The sequence below is a fragment of the Cygnus atratus genome, chromosome 11, assembly GCF_013377495.2.
Source record: "Cygnus atratus isolate AKBS03 ecotype Queensland, Australia chromosome 11, CAtr_DNAZoo_HiC_assembly, whole genome shotgun sequence".
In the NCBI taxonomy this organism is placed as follows: Eukaryota; Metazoa; Chordata; class Aves; order Anseriformes; family Anatidae; genus Cygnus; species Cygnus atratus.
In genome coordinates, this window is record NC_066372.1 from 10,618,987 (window position 1) to 10,643,076 (window position 24,090).

Sequence of the window (24,090 nt, forward strand, 5' to 3'; positions counted from 1 at the left end):
CACAGCTCAGCTACAACCCACGTCTCCGCGCAGTGACCAGGAGCTGTTCTAGACAGGATGGTACAGCAACATAAGGCAAAGCTGGCATGTACGATCAGCATCAGCAGCTGATCCAACAACATTTGGTTCTTGGATGACAGATCAGACAGGTCCAATGTAGCTGGATAAAGCCTAACAGGCACGCAGCCCCAGCTTTGAGTGCCCAGGAACGAGACAATACTCAGCCACACTTGAAGCTGGCCAGACCCTGCACACCCGATCACAGGGGGACAGGCTGCGTGGCATTGCTGGCACCCGTGCAGCTCGGCCACATGAACCCTCCTGTGCCAGTGTTGCCATCAAAGCTGCTTTATTGCAGGACCCAACAGAGCGACTGATTGAAAAGCCATGAGATTGACGTTCGCTCCTGCAATAGCATCAAACTAGTAGGTGATGGATGCTGAGAGTCAAACACACCTAAGCTGTCCACAACAATTCAAAAGGTTGGCGTTCATCAGTCCCATTATACAAACAGTTGTAGTTTTTGAGGGGAAAAAAGAATTTGTCAGATTAGCAGGTAAGTGTTACCCACACAGTCCTCTGAGACTGATGGAAAGCCTCCCAACCCCTCCTATTACAGAAGGTTATCCTGCAGGACAAATTCAGATGCACTAAATAATATAATACTTCCAGGCATTGTGTCATCGCTTCACCTTAAGAAAGCTGAGTACAAGCGGGTGAGAAAAGAGTTTTGAAGGAAAAATGATGCCACTTTCAGACAAAAGCTTTATGGAACCACACGCCTCCATGCAGGGCAGACGTCGCTGACCAGTCTGCTGTCATAGCTTGACGCCGTACAGATGCAGGGGAAGAGTCAATGGCTCCTCTTTTAGAGATGGGAGAAGGAAGAGGAGCATAGTTTGACTGGCAGGCAGGGCAGAGTTTGGAAATGCGAACTCCAAACCAATATGGGAAAGGATCCCACTAAATCGGGTAGTGAATCGAGACAGTACTCAACACGGGCTCTTCAAAAAACTGATTTGTTTTTACAGCTGTGTACCTCAAGCATCTCACAAGGAGAGCCGGATCGCTGCAGCAGCTGAGCAAGCAGCACATCGCACAGCCTGCCCTTACTAGGCTGTTTGTCCATCAGAGCAACCTGCGGAGGCATCTGGATGACTTGGCAGAGCCTGGCTGTGACAGATTTACGACCACCACTGCAGGCACATCGGGCTTCGAGGAAAACTGTCTGCAGGAAGGGCACTTCTCAGCTTCCCACCATGCTGCCTTTCCCAGCCTTCCCCCTCCCTGCGCTGCACGGTGTTGCTGGGTTCTGACTTGCAATTACTGCAACGAATACCGGAAGAGTAGGAGATGCATAAGGACTTTTTGAAATACAAAAAGGAAACTGCCCTAATCTCATATTCAAATATTAATGGCCTTGCTGTAAAAGCATCTGATAGCTTCCAATTGACAAAGCCTAAATTTAGACCAAGGAAGTTAAAACTTCTGATGTTAAAAGAGATGCTGAAGTGTGCATGTTCAGTAAGCCCTTCCTAGCAATGCAACTGCCACATTTAAAAAATATATGTATATATTTTTAGATAGCAAAATATTATACCTCAGAGATCAACAGCAAGCCTGCTTTGAAAGCAGGCAGGCTGTAGCTGGGCATGTTACATTACTCCACTGTGTTTCATTTTGCAAATCAAAAGCTCTGAAGTTAGTGATCCCACAGGCTCAGAATTTCATTGGACTACCCTGACTTTATAACGAACACATACAAATGGTTGGAGATGTTGATCGTCATTCTTCAAGGGCACAGATAACCTTGTCAGGGACCTCTGTATGTTGCCCATTGTTTAAACAAACTAATTTTCAATTGAATAAAAACCATACCTGTTACCACGTCTTGCTGAGGCACCTCAGACTTATCTTCAATGGCAAGCTCCTTTGCAACACCTCGCAAGATTTGAGAATGAAGGTACAAGAGTTTTTGCTTGCTGTTAGAAAATAAACCCAACAGCTTTAAAGTATAGCTTAGTGTCTATGCCAGGGATTTGAAATAGGGAACTGCTTAAACATGGGATGTGATCCAAGAGAAAAAGTTGCTTTCAGTGTAAGTGGATGTCAACTTTGTATTATCTTGCACAGAAAGAAGTTGCCAATCAAATACTTACAGCAACTAAGCATTTACATTCTAAGATATTTCCAAATACCCCGAACTACAAGGTTGTAGTACTCATCTAGAGTTTCCACTGCGATGGCTACAAACTACGTTTGCTCTACAAGGAAGCAGGGCACAAGCTTGCTTCGGGTCTTGTGTCACTCTGCGTCAGCACAAATCCCCTCCGCAGCCCAGAGGGGCACCCCGGCACACCCCAGACCAGCTCCCTGATCACCACCCGGCCATGGAAGCGCTTCTGGCACTTCAAAGCAGGTGGCAAACACAAGTGGGATTTCTGAAGATTAAAGCGACCACAGCAACAGCTAACGCGTATGTTTGCGCTCGTTAATTAGGCAGGGGTGTAGACATCTCGCATTAGCCCTCACTTACACAGCCCCAAGTTACTCCCGCTCCCTCGGGGAAGAGCATTGCACACAGGGAGTTCCCCACGAAACAGCAGGTATTGGCAGCATGCTCCACCACGGTAACTTGTTTACAGCCATCCACGTAGCAGGTCTTACTGAAATGACCCCTGCCTAATTGCTGATGAATGACGGCGTTGTGCAACCAGCACGGAAAGAATTTCTCTACAGAGACCAGTACGTACCAAGTGTGCAGCAGGTCAGGAGTAAAGCAAGATCAACACAGGATGAGAAAAATGTGCTAAACGTAGGCAATCCTGAAAAGCAACTTAATACACAGTATGGAGTAGCAGACAGCTACAGCTACATTGAAAAATATACATGCAAATATTGACTAGACTATGTAAAAGACTTGGTTATTTATACCACCTTCACTTTTCTTGGTCCTGCTTCCTGACAAGTAAACAGACTGCTTCACTCCAGCGAGTTGTGCAACAGAAAGAGGTCCAAAAGTAAACACACAGACTTGATACTTCATTAGAGGTGAACTTGTTTACAGAGCAAGGATTAAAACAAAACTACAGAACCCTTCGATATTCTATATGTAACAACATATCCCTCCCTGACTCAGTATATTCTGCTTTGCTTATATGCTGTGACTCATGTACTGCGTGGGCTGGGGAGAGAGGAGATGTTCTCGGTTTCCTGGGATTCTCCAGTGCATCCGACTCCTCTCCGACATGACACCATAGAGGCTAATTACGCTTGACATCCACTTGCCAATATTACCTACCCGTCCTGGGGAAGAGCGTTGGCTACAGCCTGTCAGCCGAGCCATCGCGTGAAACTCGAACGCGTGTTGACACCGGGCTGCGATGAATCACATGTGCCAAGGTGGGACTGCGAGGGAGTTGGGGACGGCGTGACTCATCTGCCAGCTGATATAAAAATAAGCTACTACTGAATCAAAAATGCATGACTTCCTTCACACCATGTGCACAGGCAGAAGCTGTCACTATGCAGGAACTCAATCATCAGCTCCACGCAGCCAGCAGAAACCTGAAAATAAGCAGCACTCCATCTTACCTCCCAAACGCAGAGCTTACTGGGAAGGCTTTAGGTATGTTGTTAACAACTACAGGGGAGAGGTGCCAGGGATGCTTTGAAATGTAGTAACAAAAATTCAGTCCTGTACATCTCCTGGTCACTGCTGGAAAGTCAATACTTCCCAGGCCCACGGTGAATTATTTATTTGCGGAGAAGCACAAGATCAAAAAGCTGTTTCCTGACTGCTTGGAGATGTTTTTCAGCCATGATCACATCCTTAGAGAGAGGAAGTGGGCTAAAAGCAATACAGCAACTCTCACATGGCAGCGGGCTCCTCATCCTCAAGAAAAGGCTTAGAGTTTGCTGACAAACATGCCGAACTTTGGGGAAATAGTTAAAGCTTCGTGAGGATATATCCATGCAGCAGAGACGTTTGCCTCAATTACTCAGCAAAGCAAGGTTTATAGGAGGAGATAACCCCTTTTTCCCCTCTAACCAGCACAGCTGGAAAGGAGAACAGCTTTTAGACAAAGATTGTCTCGAGGTCTCCACAACTGGCCTCCATTTCGGCTGAGCTACATTGGATATGACAGTGGCTGGATCAGGAGAGGCATCAGCTTTGTGGCTGCACAAGCACACAACACAGCTCCAGATATCTCACTGCAGCACATGAAGTGATGTGGAACAGCCTCGTGGCTGTGCCGCCCGCCTCCAGGAGAGAGGGGTTGCCCGGCTCCCCAGCGTGCAGACAGCTTCACCATGCTCCTGTGCCTTTGAACGCAATGGTTTTCTGCATGCAGTCATGAACAGAGTCTTCAGCTTCCCATTGGCAAAGTGATGTTAAACACTTAGCAGATGAGAGATGTGCTTATGGCACTGAGTAGGAACACAGAGGTTTCAGACTCCATTTGATCTTTAATTCCATCTAAAGTAATGGCTGGTGTTTAAAAGGTGTTCTAAAACATCTCTGTATTCACTATATTAGCCCTTCAGCTCCAGCAGCTTAACTACAGCAGGAAACACAGCAGCGTTTTAAGTTTACAAATACAGAACACATTTGGAGAGTTTTCCAGCAGAGCGCAGAGCAGGAGGATCCACATTTCACACAACAGGCTTGAGCAGCGCTGCTTGCTCCTTGCTGCCGCCCAGATCGTGATCAGAGCAGCCAGCAAACAGGAGAGTCCAGTATCTCCACGTGTAACAGCCTAGCTGGCTGGGAATGCCAGCAGATGCAAAGGAGGAGCCGCTGCAGATTGCGGCCAAAATCCAAATGACGGGATGGGCAGAGAGAAAAAATGTGGCCACATTCTCCTGTATGCCCACATTACGCATGGGAAAGAGCGGCTCAAGACGAAGGCTGCTGACAGCTGAGAAAGACTGGGAAATACGGGCACTATTTGCTGATAAAAGATGAGTTTCCAGTAAAAACTTTGGAAGAGATGTCCTCCTCGAGAAGTCTGTAGGAGAGTGTAATCTGAAGGAAAGGTGAGAATCTAGAATTCACATAGAAAAAATAAGACCGTTTCCGCTTAAGTTCCTAAAACCAGGCCAATAAGCAAAAAGAGCCCACAAGAAATAGTCAATGCAACTGCTAAGACCTTCGTGTGCCACCAGGTGCTGAAGGTGGCCCAACAGGGCTCCAGAGCGATCCTGCAGCCTGCACGAACTGCTTTATTCCCCCCACACCAAGGAGAGTCCCCTGGGATGCTGCTGGATGAGCAGGGGTCCAATCTAGCAAAGCAAAAGCTTTGCCCTTTGGTACACCGCCCAGGAAACAACCATCGCAGGAGCTCGGAGCTGGGTCTGTTTGACCGTGGGCAAAGCAAAGCAATCAGTTTGCTCTCCCAACACGAGCTTTCAGCACCCCAGTACTCACGGGGAACCAGGCACTAACACCAGCCTGCAGTGGGGACGAAGTTCCTCCACTTGCCATCCTGCAGGCTGCATGGCCTGATGATGCAAAATTTTCTGTGAATGATAAGAAAACAGGCCTTTACTCCACAAACTTGAAGTACAGGGAGGACAAATTATGTGGTCAAATGCCTCATCCAGGGAAACGCACTGGAGAACTGAACTTCTGGCAGCCGTGGGAGATACAGCAGCACCCAGTCGAGTCAGAGGGTGAGCTCACCTCATCCCCAAGGCACAGAAGCAGCGGATTTAAGTGGCTGTACACAAGATAAGTTTGGGGGAATACCGAACACACTTGGACACATGTGGACAGCTGTGCTACTCACATTCGCTGGTAGCTGCTATCCAGCAAGAAAAAAGAATTGGGACCGACTCACACAGACCTTAACACCAGCCATGGAGTGAGATGCAGCAGCGAGGCAAGACCGAAGCCCATACGTATGTCAGGATGTTCGTGCATGCTCACCCAGACTTTACAGCAAAGAACCATGGAACAGTTCAGCGTATGACACCAGCATCTTGCAGGACTGATGGTAGAGCAACAAAAGAAATTTGCGCAGAAATTGGTAAAACTACTCCAGTTTTCTTGCAAACAGACAATCTCCTAGACTACCTAAAACCTAAAGGAATACTCACCCTTTCCTGAGACACCATATGGACTGGCCATCAGGAGTTTGACTCCATGCCTGTGTTTTTTGCTTGATTTTCACTCGTTTCATTGCATACATTAAGGTAAAGCAGTCATACACTACTTTAGGTTATTAAATATTTAATTCCACAGTGAGACAGAAGAACCCAGCAGATGGTCACCGTGCAGCAGGCCCCTGCCTCTTCTCTTCAGAGGGGTAGCAAAGTTAAAGGAACAATCACGAAAACACATCTTTACTTCCAAAAGAGTCATAAATCCCAGTGCTGTGCCAGAGGACAGGGTGGAAAAGGAGATGAGGGCGAACCCAGCAGCTCACTAGCAGCTCCTGGGCAACGGCTACCCGTGTCCCCACTAGCAAACCAACTTCACCGGACACATCCACTCGCCTGCTAGGGATGAAATACATCATCTTAGACCCACATACATGCAGACACCCTATAAAAACGTTCCTGCTTGATCCATGGTAAGCTGCTACTTTCCAACCTAGCTTTTCCCATGATTTTACAGTAATATACTTTAAAAATGTTTGTTCTGAGCATCCAGGGAAATCACCAAAGCTGTTCTCATTTGAAAAAATACCTTCTGTCTACAAGTACTGCACATAAAAGCCAGTGATGACGATTTTGACTTCTCCTAGAGATGCTGCTCACTGAGACCATCTGGTTGTACAGGCAGTTGAACGCAGCAGTTGCACTAACGAGAGGACGACGCTGCTACTGCTGCGGTGCAGCAATGCTTTTACTAGTATTACTTCTCAGGTTAATGGTGGGAGGCTCACAGTCAGACACATTATTTGGCAAGATTAATTGGCTAATTTATTGAACGGTATGTCACACGCAACACTACTGTTGTTCTCAGCTGAGTCATACACACCATGGGTTTGGCCACTTTTAGTCTCAATTTGGCAAGTCTAAGATAATTTAAAGTAACCAGTCCTGCTTACTGGAGGCTCAAGGCTGGCTGCTTGAGCAGTTGAAGTTTTTGAAGCAAGGACCTCTGTAGAGAGCCTGGCATTAACGATATCACTGAGAACAGTCCCAGCTGTTTCTCCAAGGCTGGCACACACGTAGCACCAATCTGTTTTTACAGACAGACGGTCTTCCCCTAAATCTCGGCATGGCACGCAGGCACCAAGTGAAGACTCCCTGGTCCTGGCAGTCTGACTCCACCAAAATTTATTTTGTTAAGCTTCCAAGTTTCATGGAGAGACCAGAGATACAGCTCACATCCTCCAACCTTGCTTCTGGCCTATTTCCAGTTGTTTTAGCAAAACTATAGCGTGGGAGCTTCTAATGCCATTCAACAGGTTATCAGAGCCGGGTTTGTGATGCCTGTGGGACCATACAGAGTTAGAAATTAAAGTCATGTCCTTCAGGAGGCCTCCCAACAGTCTCTTCACAAATACTGGCAAAGAGCTCGAGATGACAGACATCCTCCCATATAATGAGAGGACAGATCTCGAAGGCAAGATTCCCATGTCTGACGGCAGCATATTCAGAAATACTTCCATCAGCATGCACAGGATCAGACGGGGCAGAAATCTGGGTGAGTGTTGCATGATGAGACATTTAAATTCATTATGAACTGGAGAAAACCCATTAAAAAATACTTAGTCTAAACAAAATAAAGCCTCCATCATTCAATTAGTTTTTAAGTTCCTCAATAACATCTTTAAAGAGTGGTAGAAAGCTGGCAGGTGTAGAAAAAGCACATTGAGATTCATTCACGTGTCATGAGAGATGTCCACTGCGGTATTACAAAGACCACATGCATCAACAAAACTCAAGAAGGGAAAGAAGGGCAGAATTCACTCTGCGAACCTATATTTGACTTAGTTATAAAGGCTTCAGCAGAAATGCACTGTCTTAAAAGCACAGGTAACTGTAATTAAGTGATGACATTAACCTACCACAAGTTTTGTGTGCAAACACCAGAATATAAAGTACATAGGAAACAGCACCATATTTTAGTGGACAATACCTGTTTAAAAAGGGAAAAATAGAAATCAACAACAATACTTTAGTTTTTCTAATAGTGCCAACTCACTTTGTTTCCACATTCCAGATTTTGCATGCTATGAGGAGAACAAAGCTGCAAAAAAAGAGTACAATAGTACCCCAGACACCAGAGGATGTGGTACACAAGATTTAGTAAACTGATTAGAAAAAATTAGAACAAGCAAAATAAAGCTGTGGGATGACTGCTCAGGTACTGCATTTTATGAGCTCAGAGCAGATCTACCTTTCATTCTGTTCAGCTTAGAATTTTGTTACCACTTGGTGGTATGAGAACACATCCTCTGCGAGTGAAAGCCGGGTCCATCCAGGGAAGACAAGGCAAAAATCAGAAGTGTAAGAAAAATTACAGTGACTTAAGAAGCTTGCCAAAAAACAATGGCTATATATTATCAAGGCACAGAAAAAGCAGAGATAATCTTCCTTGTGCAGCTGTGGAAATCCTCACCATTGGAAACAGTGCGTGTTAAAAGTCTACACAGGTTTAAAAAGCAACCATAAATTCACAGAATAAAAATCCAAATGCTATTTAGACACAAGCTCAAGCCTTATATTAGGGAAATCAAAGAGCTTACTGTTGTTTCCCCCCATCCCCCAACCAAAACCAACAAAAGAACCCCACAATTTTGGTTTATTGTATTTTTCCTCATATTTTATATATGCTACTGTCACACTGAGCTAGTGGGCTTTTAGACACATTTATGACTTAGTAAATCTCAACTAAAAAGGTATTTCAGTATTTTATTAGAAAAGCTCCATGCTTCTTGCACGGCTTCCTAGATTTTTAAGAGTTTACATCACTTTTCTGAAGCATCGTTCTATACAGAAATAAATTCCCATCCATTGAAGGTTCTGGTGTTTTTACAGATGCACTTAAATGGGTATTTCCCATATCAATCAATCCTCACTAACACAATAACCAGTTTACTAATGATAGTTTCTAGGTCTGAATAATTATCCAGTATCGTTATGACGTTATTCTGACCAAATCTCTTCCAAAAACTTGCATGTGACTAAAAGAACTTGCTCAAATCAGTAAGTTCAAGTTAGAGGTTTCAAGTTAGAGGTCCACAACAAACATGATGGCAACGTTTGATTTAAAGAAATCACAAGCCTTCTATAAGCTTAAGGTAGGTTTACTTACCTGCACTTCCAAGTTGTTTATAAAATCTGTATTCTAAATGGAGTTGCGGTGCTCGTGATTTTATTGGTTCCTAGAAGAAAAAAACGTTGCCTGAAATCTTTGAAAAAACTTTATTATATACTTATATTGATTACTTAATATTTATATACTTAATTATATGCTTAGAGTTTTGTGACAATACATAGCGCTTCAAGTTTCTAGATAAAACATCCTAGACGTAGTCTAACAATTGACTTCACCCTTAAGACGTCATTTAAACAAATAGAGAACAAAAAGATGAAAAGAAAGACTTGCAATATGCACTCTGGGGGAGAATTAACTTCCTTATTAAAAAAACACTCATTCATGGAAGTCAGATTCAACAATTGTTCAACAAAGCTCCTGATCCTCGAAGAATGACCCTGAACAGGCAGTACATCTGTAGGAGGAAAGTCAAAGCTGCAAAAGATTAAGTCACACATTCAGTCTGTGGACTTGTGGTTGCCCACAATATTTCTGTTGGTCACTAGCCTGTATTTCTGAAAAATACTGAGTCATATACCGTGCTTTAAATCAGACCGCAGTTACATAAACGTATAATCTTGTTTGCAACAAGCACGACAGCACAGCCAGAGATCTGACAGAAATGCAGGGAGAAGTCTCTCTCTTCACTTGCAGGTGTCATTCAGACATTTCAAAGCACTCAAGAATATTCCGTCTTTATACACAGGATAAAAATTGGATAAGCCTGCAACACACCCAAAATGCTACACTTCTCAGCTGCCACTCACCTGCACAAAACTTAATGCCTACAATCTGCAGTGCATTAACATGCATGATTACAGAGCTTCTAAAAATACGAAGTTAACATGGAGAAGATTAAGAGACATGAGTAATTACATTTTCAATAACACCGCACTTGTAGGCAGTGATGGGGATTCACCTCCTGCCCAGACATCTTGGAACTGAAGTTAGTCCTGGCCTCAATTTTGTTGTTGCTGCCGCTTTCTTGCATGTCAGAAGATAAATGTTCCATGCTCAAACTACATAAAATTCATCTCACGGCACCAAAACTAGTCTGAATTTAAAAACCTTGCTGAGTAGCCCTAAAATGATGTTTCATATCAGCTCCAGTGAGTTACAGCAAGAACACCCAGAGGAAGTGCAGCACAGCCAGGAGTCTGAGACAGCACCTTCAGCAGCTCTGCTGTCTGCAGAACACAAGGCTTTAGCAGATTCACTTGTCTTGTTCCACCTGCGGTCTGTACTCTAAGATTAATGTCCACATTTGGCCTGAATTTCACATTAAAGACTTCTTTTCAGATTAAAAGAACAATTTTTGTACAGGAATTCTGGCAACTGGACTTCAGCCAAGCTGTTCATCACCTGCTCAAGTCATGCCCTGTTCGCCAGCAAGGGGAATATTGCTCCTGGTTGCTTCTCAACCTTGATATTTAAAAGGTTCACTAGTCACACATGGCTATTTAGAAAGTATTCGAAAGGCAAAACTGATCCTGCACTGAACACAGATACAAAGAAATGCAAAAACCTGTTCGCTGTGCAATCACTATCACATGAAGATAACTGTCGATGCTGGTTTGATGGAGAGTCTTCAGACACCTCCACAGCAAAGACATTTAGGGCAACAGGAGCTCAAGCCTATGCAGCACGCAGTACATTTGTTCAAACAGGTGGAGGGATTAATGTGTTAGGATGTGAGGCTGCTTGGGACAAAGCATGGGAAAGCCAAGCCCAAGCCCCTCCGCATCAGGAGCTGCTGGAGCCGCAGCTCTGGATGCTTGCCAGTCGTGGCAGCTCCTGAGAAGATCGTACTGGAGCAGATGGCTGTCCCGCAGGCCAAGGACTTAAGGACGCTGGCAGATGTTGCATTTGTGCTGAAAATAATGGAATTGCTGCTGCCCAGCATACAAAACCCACAGCTCAAACTGACGGGCATCATCCGGAGCTTTGTAGAAACTCCTACGACATGCAAGTCAGCATTAAAAACCTTCAGAAGATTAAGCTAGTAAACAGGGCTAATGCATTTTGCCTCCTCCACACTCTAGATGCCCATAACCAAATGATCTTCATCTGACGAGCAGGACGAGGAGCTGTGCAGGGACACCACACAAGCCAGAGGACAGGCAGCACTCCCCACTTTCCAAGACGCAGCACAATCTCAGACATCCTCACCCCCTGCAGACAAGCCAAGAGATGAGCACAGAATTTCAGAGCGTTTTCTGATCAACTCTTTGGCACCCATCACATAGTTCTCTCATTTTCCCTCCATTCATCTTTAACATAATGACGGGAGGAGGAAACAGCTGAGACAGCAGGGTTGCAGTTGCAGAAGAATCTCAGGCAGCTAGAAGGATTTTGAGCAGAGCTTTGAGTTGGTCCAACGATGCAGATAAAATAGAAAATGTTGCCTTCAAGCACAGCAAATGCAGCCACTAGTCTGTGATTACCTTAAGTATAAAGAAAATCTTTGGAAATTTAGCAGGTTGTTACAAAAAAAGTTGAAAACAAGATCTAATGGAGGTATTCCATAGGGAAGAAAGCAAGATTACTTATAACTGTTTTTGGCCTCAAGCTCTCCTGACCTCTTCCCCCTGCATTTAACCTGGCTTTGTAAATGCCATTTTGTTTAGAACAACATTTGAAAAGCAGGAATGTTATTTTTACTCAAGCCCCAGAACAACACATTGGAAATGGGCACAAAGTCGATTAGCTCACTGATTTCTCGCATCACGTTGTCTAGAGCCAAAGGGCTGCCTCAAAGAACTGGAGTTCTCTCTGTCAAAAGAAGCACTTCTTCCCCTGAGCTTGCTATCCACAATGTAGTCACAATATTGCCAAGCCTCTGGGAAGCAGGGTGTCCCTGGCATTAGGCAGCAGGTCACTGCCTAGCCTGGAAGAAAATACATCTCCCACCTAAGAAGTACTTGCTTCTCTTGTGATCACAGTTAAATACACACAGAGAAACACATTTGCTGCTGAGGAGGAAGAGTAATTCCCACTCCTGGGGAACATGGTCCAAGATTAGGAGACAAAAAAATCCTTGCTTCTGATCCCTCATTGATCTTCTCAAAACTGGCACAGGTATGCAGGACAGCCACAGGATGGCAATTACAGTCCTTCGAATCAGGGTCGGAGGTTTTGAAGCATGAATTGTAACAGCGCAAATAAAATGTGGGGAAAAGCAACTGTGCTAACACTCAACCACTCAGATACTTTGAAAAAAAGAGAAGGAATGCTATTGGAAAAAATGGATTAGCTTTATTGCTGCCTCAGTCTTATGCCACCTGGCTATTGAAAGGCTTCAGGTTACGGGGAGGTGTCACTGCGGGCAGTGCTGTGAGAGAAACAACCATCCTCTGAACAAACGCAGCTGCATGTTTGCCGTATTCTTACTTCCTTGCTCCTTCCAAGGCTGTAACTCTGTGGGATTATCTTTGAAAGCAAAAAAATTAGAAGCACTATTGATTCAATGAAACACCAAGTCTGTGCACACAACCACACTTTCTGTTGTCCAATCTGCCTACAGAGCGAGCTACGCAACAAGCACCAGTCCTTCTTCCTGATGTGGAGCTATATCCAAACACACCTTAAGCTGCACTGCAAACATTTATTTTGTTATTTTAGGGATTATATTCTGACATTTGCCAACAGACTTCAAAACAAGTCCTTCCTGCAGAGCACTAATTATTTTTCAACTACTACGCATCATATAAGGAGAACACTAGAGACGTAAGATCTGTGGCATCTGAACATGAATCAGAATTAATGCACCAAGTCCATCTTGATCTTCTTTAATGTGAATGACTGCTGTCATTTTCCCAGACATCGATTGGAAAAACAGGCACACTTGCTGCTAATAACAAATTAGTGTTACAACTTTAACTTCAGATTCTAGGGCTTGGATCTGTGATTAAAGAACACGCAGATGAAAGAAGAGCACTGGGTATTTTCAGCATCAAATTTCAAAGCCCCCCAGGAGACTACTGAAAGTCTTAGTTTACAGACAGTTAAGGCATAAAAAACAAACTCCCAGGGTATGGTTTTACAAATTTGGCGGAGCTAGGAGCATCCCCATCCCTTAGACTCCTGCTTCAAACCACAGCTGACCACAGTGCCCTCATGCCCTGATGCTCCTTCAGAAGAGGAGCATTACCTGAGCCAGCCAGAGCACTGCAGAAACGTGAACACTGCCACCGCATCCACCTGGGGAGGGATGCATCAGCTGCAAGGCAGAAAAACTGATAACTGGGTACCAAGGCTGGTAGAACTGGATGAGGAGTTGTGAACTTGATTTCATGTGCAAATTCTGAGGTTTGCTACTGTTGGGGCCAAGGTTTTGTTTTTAAATGCAATCCCTGCCATGCTCTGGTGAGCTGGTTTGATTCATTTTTACCATCCTGTAACGTAAAAGGAAAGAATCACACTGAAGAGGCTGTGACCATATATCCTTGGACATCCAAATCAGAGAGAGGATTTGCTGGATTGGATCTTGTTTTGCCTGTTGCATCTGCAGGTTCATGGTCCAGAGAATTGATTGGGTCTGTAACAGAAAGGCTTGGGCCTGGGGACGAGGAAGGGGTGACAAACCTGCCATCAGTGCTGTCTGCCACCTCGGGAAGAGGAACAAGGCGCTCGCAGCTACTGACCGTTTACATACTGTGAAGGGCTGGGTGCTTTCCTAGTTCACAGCATTCTCAAGAACTTATCTCTGTTTAAACCTGTTAATCTGGCTGAGATCAAGAGCAGCAATAAGCACCAAGTGGGGAAGCTGCTTTTTGTCTGAGTTTCTAGCACCAGGTACGAGTGATTTAAGAACACCCGAAGCTCCTACTTACCAGTTTGATCGCTACATATTCATTGGTGTAGAGATTTTTGCCTGTGAAGGAAAAAGAAAAATCTTTTAGTTGCACATTCAACACTTCCAGCTAGGAAGACAACACAGAATAGCGTCACTGATCACTGACTGCAAAGATCTGTCTGTCTTTTCTCAATTACTCTCTCAGCTTCATGCCTTCAACTGTTTCAGTCTCAAAGTAAGAAGCTGTCTGCCCTGGTGAGCTGCTGCAAACACCATCTTATACCCAGCATAAGGTAAGTGTGTTTTACAGTAGCAGTTATGTTCAGTGCAAGCATTTGAGGAGGTATCGCACACATATGTTTTATTATCCACACCATGCCAAAAAAAGCCCAGAGAACAAAAAAAATGAAGCGTCAGTATCATTTCTTTCAGAAGTGGCTTGATTCTGCTGGACACTGAGCAATTTCATCCTCTGATCTATAGGGAGCTTCACCAGCATAATTGTGCTACGGATCAGAGACTACTGCAAGTAGGCAACACAAACAGCTTCCGTACCAACACACGGCTTTTGTTTCTTCCTCTACGAACAGACAGGCGGGACAGGCAAAACGCTGCCTTCGTGGCAGCAGAAAGGCAGTCCTCGTCATCTGCTAAGGCCAACAGCTCTCATACAACACCGTACCAGCAAACTACGCAGCTGTTCCCAGGATGTTAAAAGTTACACTAGAAGAACAAAACTCATTTTCGAGACCCCAAACACACCCTACTATTTCTTCAGATCTGTTATGAAAAGCTATGATGTCCAGGCTGGTAGAAAGCAGGTTTGCAGCTGCATCAAGAACGCTCAGGAGCTGGAAGGTGGCTTCAGAGCACAGCCTGGGAGAGCCTGAAGGCCAAAACAGCACACCAGCAGGTGGTGGGATAAATGGCTAGCAGGAGGAGAACTTGCAAGGGTGCTTGCAGCCTAAGTACACTTTGTCTGCTCCCTACTAGCGACCAGAGATCGAGCCCTACCAGCAGCTCCAGCTCTCCCACTGACACTTCCCCCCCTTCCTTCAAGGAGGATTGAGCTCGCTTCGAGATGCTCAGTTTGAGGATGCTGAGACAGACTAAGGGAAGCTCCAGCCCAGGTACCTGAGGCAGTTACACACCTCAAACAGCAGAACAAGAATAATCCAGGCAGCACGGGTGCCCTGCGGACTGCAGGACCCTCACCGCAGCTTCAGCACGTGGGGATCCGGCTCATCCAGGGCCCCCCAGCCAGCTCCTGGGCTATCCCACCCAAACAGCAAAATGACACTGTTTTCCCAGCGTTCCTTCAACTCATTGCAAGGTGAAGAAGGACACTGACAGCAGCCTCCACGTATGGGGGGCCGTAATCCAGGCTGTCGTAGTCTGGCTCGTAAGGACAAGAACTAAGCAGAAGAGAATTTTGAGAGTGAAATCCTTGAGAGTGAAATCCCCAGCTGAAAACCTGGGACTGGCAAAACTCTAGCACGAGATGCAAGGCCAGCAGCCAGAGGTAAGGGAAGGAATTCATCCTCCAGCTCAGCCCTTTCACAGGGGTCATGGGGCAGACTCTGACCATGAAGATGCTACTAGGTCCACCTTCAGACCTCCAAAACCCTTCCTACAGCTGCAGCGGGAGAGGCTTTTCCAGCTATGACAGCAAGTCCAAGTGCCAGAGACCTCTCCACCGGCTCGCTCCAGGCAGATCTACCCCTGGGTTTTGCCATCACACTGCACAAGGTGTCATGTTTTCTTCTTCCTCCTTACACAAAGCTGAAAAGGTTTTAAATGGAAGAGTGAAGGCTGTACTGCTCACAGGACAGAGCTGCACAGAACAGTAAGTCATGAAGAGAAGCTGCATCTTATCTCTGTCAGCAGGGAGCTGTAATACAACCGAGATGATACAACTGTGCTAACAAAGGCCCTTCAAGTTCAGGCAAAGCTTTTGATGGGGCAGCGATTAACTCCATGCCTCAGTTTTGGGAAGATCCACTGACAATTAAGAACCATATGTCCTAAATGAGATGCGATGCTTTAACGTGGGAAACCTGGCAGCGTGGGTTTCCCAAGCCCTGGCAGCAAGATGCGCCAAGCACATGGGCACATTCTCACAGGTCAAAGTGAAAAGCTGTAAGTGCAAACCTCCTGTGACCGAGAGGAGTCATGCCTTGACCTTTCAGTCCAGCTCAAAACTGTATGGATGACATTTTGGTGACAGCTCAGGGCTGGGCAGCGGAGCAAACGCCCACCCAGCCGTCCTGAAGATCAGGCAGAGCTTGCCCCAGACAGCACTGCGTCTGCTGCGACCATATCCCAAGGGAACCTGAAACACGAGGTCACACTGATTTTGTAGCACCACATTCACTATCGCTTCTAGAGGGATAGTCTTTCCAAAAAAGGGACAGTAGCGTAGATCCTTCCTATACTCTACTCTTAACCCATCTAGCACTATTCCAGCCCAGCAGGCACATGACAATTTTATTATTGGGGCAAAGACATAACCAGCCCCAGTATCAGATGCCATTATAATTTTTTTCCTTTTTTAAAGTAGGACTTCAAGCTGCAGCACAGGGCTCTGCTGGGCAGTTCTTGCTCCCAGCAAGGTGCCTTCCCAGATCTCATCCACCTGCACTGAGCAAGCGAGCAGCCTGTCCTCCCTTGGGGCTCACCGATCACCGCCTCACTGCTGAGATGCTGGATCTTCATGAGATCTGTGCACAACTCAGGCCACCACCTCACTTCAGAACACTACACAATTTCTCTGGGTAACACGCTTCTCCAAAAATCCCTTTGTATCCTCTCTTAATAAGCTACAGCACCAATCAACAGACTGGATCCAGCTCTCCTAACATTTTTTTTCCTTCAAACAGGGAGAAAAGCTGTATGAGCTCATTTTTACATAAGTGGATGCAGAGTTTTGAAAATGCCAGGTTATGTTTGCATTGGAGCAAAACGATTTGGGCTCCAGTCTACATCTCTGCATTAAAATAAGCCACTGGTCTGTCCAGAACCTCATGCTTATTTAAAAAGAAGGAAACCTACAGAATCTCAAATAATTTTACGTTAGCATCTGTTTTATGCTTTACTAAATAAGAGTTCCAAACACTGGGGGAAAAATGAGACCATCGTAGAGGTTTATTTATCCTTAACATTTCTTATGGTTCAGGATTTCAGGTAAGTACAGACATGACAGTCGAAGCATTGAACTTGCCCACAAGCTGTTTAAGCTCCAGAGGTTTTTCCAGTGAAGACAGAAAAAATCCATTTGGTGAGTTCTGAGGTCAACCCAAGGATTTGAGCAGCTTGCCCAAGGAAACAGCCATCAGTTAAGCGTATTTTGTCTTACCCCAGGCCAGGCACTGATTTTTGTGCTCACTTCCCTCCCATCCCAGCTCGTCTGCAGGCTGGAATCCAACTGCACTGCTTCACGTGACCAACAGCTTCAACAAAGTAATACCCCCGGGGCTATCTGTATTTGCAGCAATAGAGATCAACCCAAAGCAGCTCAGTTGGCGTTCACTGAAGTGCCTCGATGCACAGCACCTCCCTCCCTCCTCCGGAGCCATCAGCCCTCTGTCTGGTGCTCGGGAAGAGCTTTGAGTGAAAACACAGCACCTGAAAAGAGAAATCCTTTGGAGAATTGGAAAATGTATTTTCCCCTTGCTTGTCAGTCTACAGGCTGTGCACAACTTTGTTCTTCCTGCGTTACTAAAAGCATTCGCTGACACTTTACTTCTCTGAAATCATGTTTAAAAAAAAAAGCAGAGGGCACGCCATTCATCTTTGCAGAACAAAACTGTTATCAGGGACTCGTTTGCTCCTATTTCAGACACACTGCTTCTCCTTCCCCACTGCACAACTCAGCAATCATTAGCATCACATCTGTGCAACAGAAAGATCTGATAATTAACCAAAGAGGAGTTGAGGAGTTCTTACAGTTATAGCGACTGGCAAAAAGTAATAGAAGTTGAAAAAATATATATAGCTTCTATACAGACTTCCTGTCTAATTGCCATTATCAGTATGTACAGCCCGCTGCCCAAATGTAGCGGGCTGCAACATATTTGGTTAACACATATTAGCAAAACATTTACCAGTGTACCAAAAAAACCCCAACCCCAAACCACTGAACCAAAAAAAAAAAAAAAGACCACTCAATTAAAAGGTGTTTTTTTCCCCTGATTAAAACCAAATTTCTCTGTAAACTGATCTCACAAGGGAAATCTCTTATATGAAGTCCTTCGAAACAATATGTTAGTACAGAAATCCAATACTGCTCAGAGAAATGTGGGGAGAAGAGCAACCATAGAGACAAAAAGCAGAATTTGGGCTCCAGCTGAACAAAAGCAGGAACCATTTACCTGCGGAGAACCAACACAGCTGCTGAATGCTCGATGCTGTGTGGATGACAAAGCAATTAAATGGCTCTTTCCATGTGGATCTTGCTATATTGTGACATTTGCTGTTGCGGGGGGGGGGGTGGGGGTGGTCTTTGAAAATGCTACGAAGCTATGCAAGTTATGTTACTGTCAGGATCCAGACTGTACTATCTTCAGCTGTAGATAATATGCATTCACATTCAGGAAATTGGAAAATTTTGTCCCTCCCTTGGTTTCTCGGAGCATTTCCGCCTTTGGAGCATTATCTCTGCTCTTGCAAATCAATAAAACTTCTCTGATGTAATGCTGAAACCAAGACCACCCATTTACCAATACAATTGGTTGATCTTCATCCTGCGGAGAAGCCACGTGTCCTACAGATGCAGTAACTACACCTTGGAATGACAGATTAATCACACAGATTCGGAACAGGAACCTACAGAGATGCCATCGGTAGTTATGCGTTATAACTCTTTGGTTACCTGAAGCAACTGCCCGATCAATTTATCTATCATCCCTTGTGCCTGACACACAGACTTTTTCAGTTCTGAGTAGATACCAAGGCTGGGGAAAGCGGTATTTATATCAGCCAACCTGCCTTCAGCACCCTCGAGTTTATTAGCACAGCAAACCACTTTGTTCAGCAGACAGAAGGAAAATGCAGCTGTTTTAAGGCAATCAAGACCACTGCAAGCTGCTGCTTCTGATCTGAAAAAGCTACCCCAAAACCACACACTGGGAGCTCAGGAGCATGTAATGAAAAACACAGCCTGCTTCCCCCACCTCATTTAAAAAACAACCAAATGCACCACTAACGGGCCTTTTGTCTAGGCTGACTTACAAGCCCAACAGGCAGCAGCCCACAAAGCCATCTGTCTGGGCGGCCAGCTGCAAGGCACAGGGTCAGAAAACCAACAGACCAAGAAAAAAGCAGGGGCCGCGATGCAGGCAGACGAAGCGGCCAGATGGGCAGGCTGCACGCCCCGCTCCTCGCCAGCCAGCTCTCAGACACGGGGGGCAGGTCAGGGAGCAGGCGACAGGGCAGAAAATAGGGCTCTGGGGACAGTGAAGGACGTGGAACTGGGAAGATGAGAGTGCTAGGAAACAGGTCTCAGTCATTACTTTCATAGGGTGTCCTAGCTTACGAAAAAGAGATCGAGAGCAAGATTTAGCAATCCAGACAGTTAGAGAGATTTTTCGCCTTAGGCAAGACATTCAGCGTTGAGAACAGTCTTCATTGTTGGGATTGTTCAAAATTTGCATCTTTGGCCTCTCCAGTGTATTCACTTTGACTTTATGCAAATAAAAACAATGCTAACAGTTACATCTTCTGAGTCAGAAGCTTCAGGTAAGGTAGCTCGACACTTGGGAAACAAGCACATGCTGTTTCTCAAGCCAGGGTAAATTTTTATGTATTTATATTCCAGTGGTGAAATGCTAATCTGGATAATGCAGGTCACTAAAACAGCTAGTTCTTACCTAGTCTGAGCTCTCCAAAGTTCCCACACCCAATCTTCTTGCCCACTCTGAAGTTGGGCCCCACCATAAGAACGCCTGAAGACGCAGACGAGCTCGGCCGAGAACCATGACCGCTCCTCCCTGGCATCCCTTTCGTCGTCCGCTGCCTTTCATCCTTTTCCCTATTGGGATGGTCCATGATCTTAGAAAAATCTCTCTGCCAGAGAGCTGGCAGAAAGGAATCTGAGCGTGCACTCTTGTCCTTGGAATAGAAATAGGTAATCCAAAAGTATCTCAGTCAGGGTCCAAGAGAGTCATGGAAATGCGTGGAGTTCTTTTGGCACCGTATCCAGTTTCCTAATGCATCTTTATAGTGTACCAAGTGGTCGATTATGTTCTTGAGAACTCAATAAAGGCAAGTTGCTTTTGGTTTCTCACCTGGGGAAAATAAAAAAAAAGATATATGAAGTAAAAATCATTATTTTAAAATACCAAGCAAGAAATGTACAATGTGGCAAACCTCCAGTACTTTCCAAAGCTATTTAGGCCTCGAGGAAATTAACAGCTATATAGGAACTTTACTGTTTTCTTAACAGTTTTCTGATAAAAAGCCTCAACATCATAATGGGAAGTAAGTGCTGCCCATCCACCACTTGCTGCTGGAGTTGTCAGGACAAACACTGCCCATAATGACAAAAGCGATTTCTATCACAATGGTGCGTCAGGTGGAAGCCACAAGGCGATCACGTTCCATCTTTAAAGCAACTGTTAATTTTTTTTTTCCTCTTGCTTCATACATATTTAAAGGATTATACAAAAGTCAGACAAAAAATAGAAAGGAGCAATGGAGAGGTGTCAAGAAAAGAAAATACTGAAGTACTTACAAAGTTGCATGCATCTATCACACTAAAAGGTCAAATTCCCCTTCATTTTAGGTCCTTAAGTTGACCTCCAACATACTTGCCAATTGAAGCTAGTGTATCAGAGATGACCACAATGAGTAAACAAAGCAGTATTATTTGCAACTAGAATCAACATAGCTGGAAATATCCCCCACATCCCAGGGCTACACGCGCTGGGTTGTGTCCCTCTAGGTCTGTGTTCTTACTTCCGCATGGACGCTGAAGTTTCAGCGCTTGCATGGAAGTCAGGAGACACCTCGACAGTCAGCAGAGATGTGCTGCATGAAACCACGGAACAGGAGTCACCGTGGAAGGACACCAGCAGTAGAACACCATCAGGTACGCCCAGAAACCCAACCATATTTACGAGGGCTCAAAAGTTACTACGGCAATAGACTCAGTCCTCCTGGAGCAATGTATTTGTAGCTTATTTTTCAGAGGATTTAGCCAGGCTTTGCCTGGTTGTTTTATGAAATTAAATGAAACTCACCTACTTACTTCCAGTCCTCCAAAAATGAAAGGCAAGAATTATTACACATCCACAAACCAGTGGCACAGAACAAAAGCATTAACTCTTTTGAAATATGATTATGTTCTCCCTAACTTTCAGCTGTGGTGTGCTTTTATTTCTTGAAACTTTGTTTTGATCTGAGACGTCTGTATACAAGGCAGAAGTCATCCACAACGGGTCCTGCAGAGCATGCAGGTCGCTAGCTACAAGCTGGAAATTCCAACTTCTGAACACTAAACTAGTCTTTAGCACAACTCTGACCTTTTCTGTTCGTTTCCATTTGCAGTTCTACCTGCTCACACAAAATAAAAGGCACAGTTCTCCCCAGCCTGAGCTCCCTCCCCTAAATCAGAAGTCCCTCCCCTAGATCAGAAATACTTCTGCAAAAAAAGCAAAGATTAAACAAGGAGAACGCGCAGCTCTAACACCACTTTGCAATTACTTTTTACTGCCTTTGTTCATACGTCGCTGGAGGCTTCTATATTGGACAGGGAGTTTGCAGCAGGACTCTAAAGAGACTCCCCTCTTCATAGGAAGGTGCTAGTCTGCAGTGTATTAGAAAACCTTCAGTACTGAAGAGGAGCTAGTAACGGGGTCAGGAAATACCCACACACGTGGATCTGCTTCATGCAGGATGACAGTCCCACAAAAACACCCACCTTTAACTGCGTATCTACTAATGCTAGGAGCCTAGTTCAGGCTGCACAGGCTACAACCCACAGGATGTTGCATCGAGCCCATGACTCAGCAGCCTCTTCTCCAGAGAGAAAAGCAGATGAGGTCTTGCTGCCATCCGAGAACTGTGCTGTGCCTGTCGTACACCAGCAGCACGTAGGTCCCAGCGAGCTGCCAGCCACAGTCGGGCACCGCTGGCCCAGCCAGAGAGAGAACAGTTGAAGATGCTCACCTTTAAGGAACCCAGTGCTCAGTATTACCGGGCTGTACCTGCACCTCCGCCACACGTAATTCAAGCTTCAACACTTAAAACTGAATATGGATTAGCAGGAAGTAACCGTTAGAGGCAAACAGGGCGAACTGGTTCCCATCACAGATATCCCCAACAGACCCTCCAGCAGCAGCACTTTGTGACAGGGTGAGGTAGCACTCTTTCTCAAAGCTGTTTACGTAGATGCCAGCATGGTTTTATTTGCTTTGTGAAATCAGCTTGCAGGAGCAATGACGATGCTCTACCAGACATCAGAACAGCAGGTGGACTCGGCCCCACCCCAGTCTGCCCTGGGAGAAGACTTGCTTCAAAAAACAACCCACAAAAAAGGGTCCGTCACTGGAACTAAGGAAGAACAGAAATCGAGTATCTGAGGACGAAAGGGTGCTCCTGGGGCTGGACTACAGACTAGAAAGATGAGCAGAACAGAGGAATCCCACGAATGAAAAAGTTAAGAAAACACCCTTGATCCTACCAAAGCAGAGGGGAAATTTTTTCTCCCTGCAGACAGAAGTCTGTATTTTCATCTAGACTGGAAAATCCATGGGCAACAACTGGAGACCTCACAAAAGGGTAACAAAAAAGCCTCTAGCAAGAGCTAGATCCCTTCCCAGTTTACTGTTGGAAAAAAAATCAACGCACACAGCTTTGTAGACTGAGGAGACACTTGGAAGGTAGGCTGAAAACTTTGAGAGGAAGAAGCAAAATCTGCATGACAGGGACTGATTAGAGCAAAGGAAGGACGAACGATACAGTTTTGGTAAAGTTGCAAGTTCATTTTCTTTCTTGAGACTTTCTTGCTCATTCAGCTAACAGTTACCCAGCCAGCAGAAAGAGTAAGAAAAGTCAATATAAGCTGAAGCCACCAGAAATGGCTTCAGAACAACTGTGATGAGCATTAGGTGGACTGGGCAGAGACTGGCTGCTGAATGATGCACCACAGCTCACGGGTTTGCTGTACGATGTCTGAAACCTTTTAACCTTCTTTCTGCCCATTCTGCCATGAAGAACTACCAGCTTCCTACCTGAGAGCAGACGCATCCCAATAACGAGGTTGTTTTGCAGCAGAACCTGATGCCTGGGTGCAGATCTTTTCAAAGCGCCAGGCTACCTGCTGGCAAAAGATGGCAATGATACAGAAGGCATTTCACCGGCTATTGTAAAGTAGAGCCGAAAGCCACCAAGGGCAGAGACACAGTTTAACATATTTCAAACAGCTGATATTTGAGTTGTCCTCAGCTTGAAGTGGCTGCTCGGTCACTGCTCCATGACACAAGGACGTCGTTTCCATAAGGGCTGCTCAAGCCTCTTGCAAGCACAAGCCCCTCTGAGCCTCAATAAATACGGCTTCCCCCTCCTCCAGACTCAAGTCCCGACTCAGCCCAAGCTCCATGTGCCAGGTTTCAGATCCGAGAGCAGAAATACACTGCTCTGTTTGATGCTTGCACCATCCTGCTCACCGTTCCTCAGGTGGGACAAGCACCTCTGTTCTTCGCAAACAGATGAAGCACACAGAGCTCCACCATGCATTTCCGGCTTGTGAAATAAGATTTTAACAGTTATAAGCTCCTACACCCCCATCCTTCCCCAGCGTTTCGCTAATTTGTATAAGGTCTTCCCAAGGGGAAGGATGGAAAGGTCACGCCTGAATCTGAGAACACGAAACATCCTCTTTCTCAGCTGAAAGCCTCCTGCAAACAGGAATTCAGATCAGCAGTGAATAAGAGGTTTGACAACATCTTTATTACGGCCATCCTGATCCCAGTTGTCAGTACACCAAATTGCACAAAGATCTTTCACTATTGCTACTACA

The 24,090-nt window shown here is 45.3% G+C and overlaps 1 protein-coding gene across 1 annotated transcript in view; it reads right to left on the bottom strand.

Moving 5' to 3' along the window:
* The window catches only part of CSNK1G1 (casein kinase 1 gamma 1), an 88,880-nt gene that overhangs the window by 40,574 nt on the left and 24,216 nt on the right, over positions 1-24,090 (bottom strand). Inside the window, exons 3-5 of the mRNA XM_035566663.2 lie at positions 19,940-20,356; positions 14,110-14,150; positions 9,275-9,344 (exon numbers count right to left, since the gene is read on the bottom strand). Of these exons, the coding sequence (XP_035422556.1) occupies positions 9,275-9,344; positions 14,110-14,150; positions 19,940-20,117 (289 nt within the window). The 5' untranslated portion in view covers positions 20,118-20,356. The remainder of the gene's footprint in view (positions 1-9,274; positions 9,345-14,109; positions 14,151-19,939; positions 20,357-24,090) is intronic.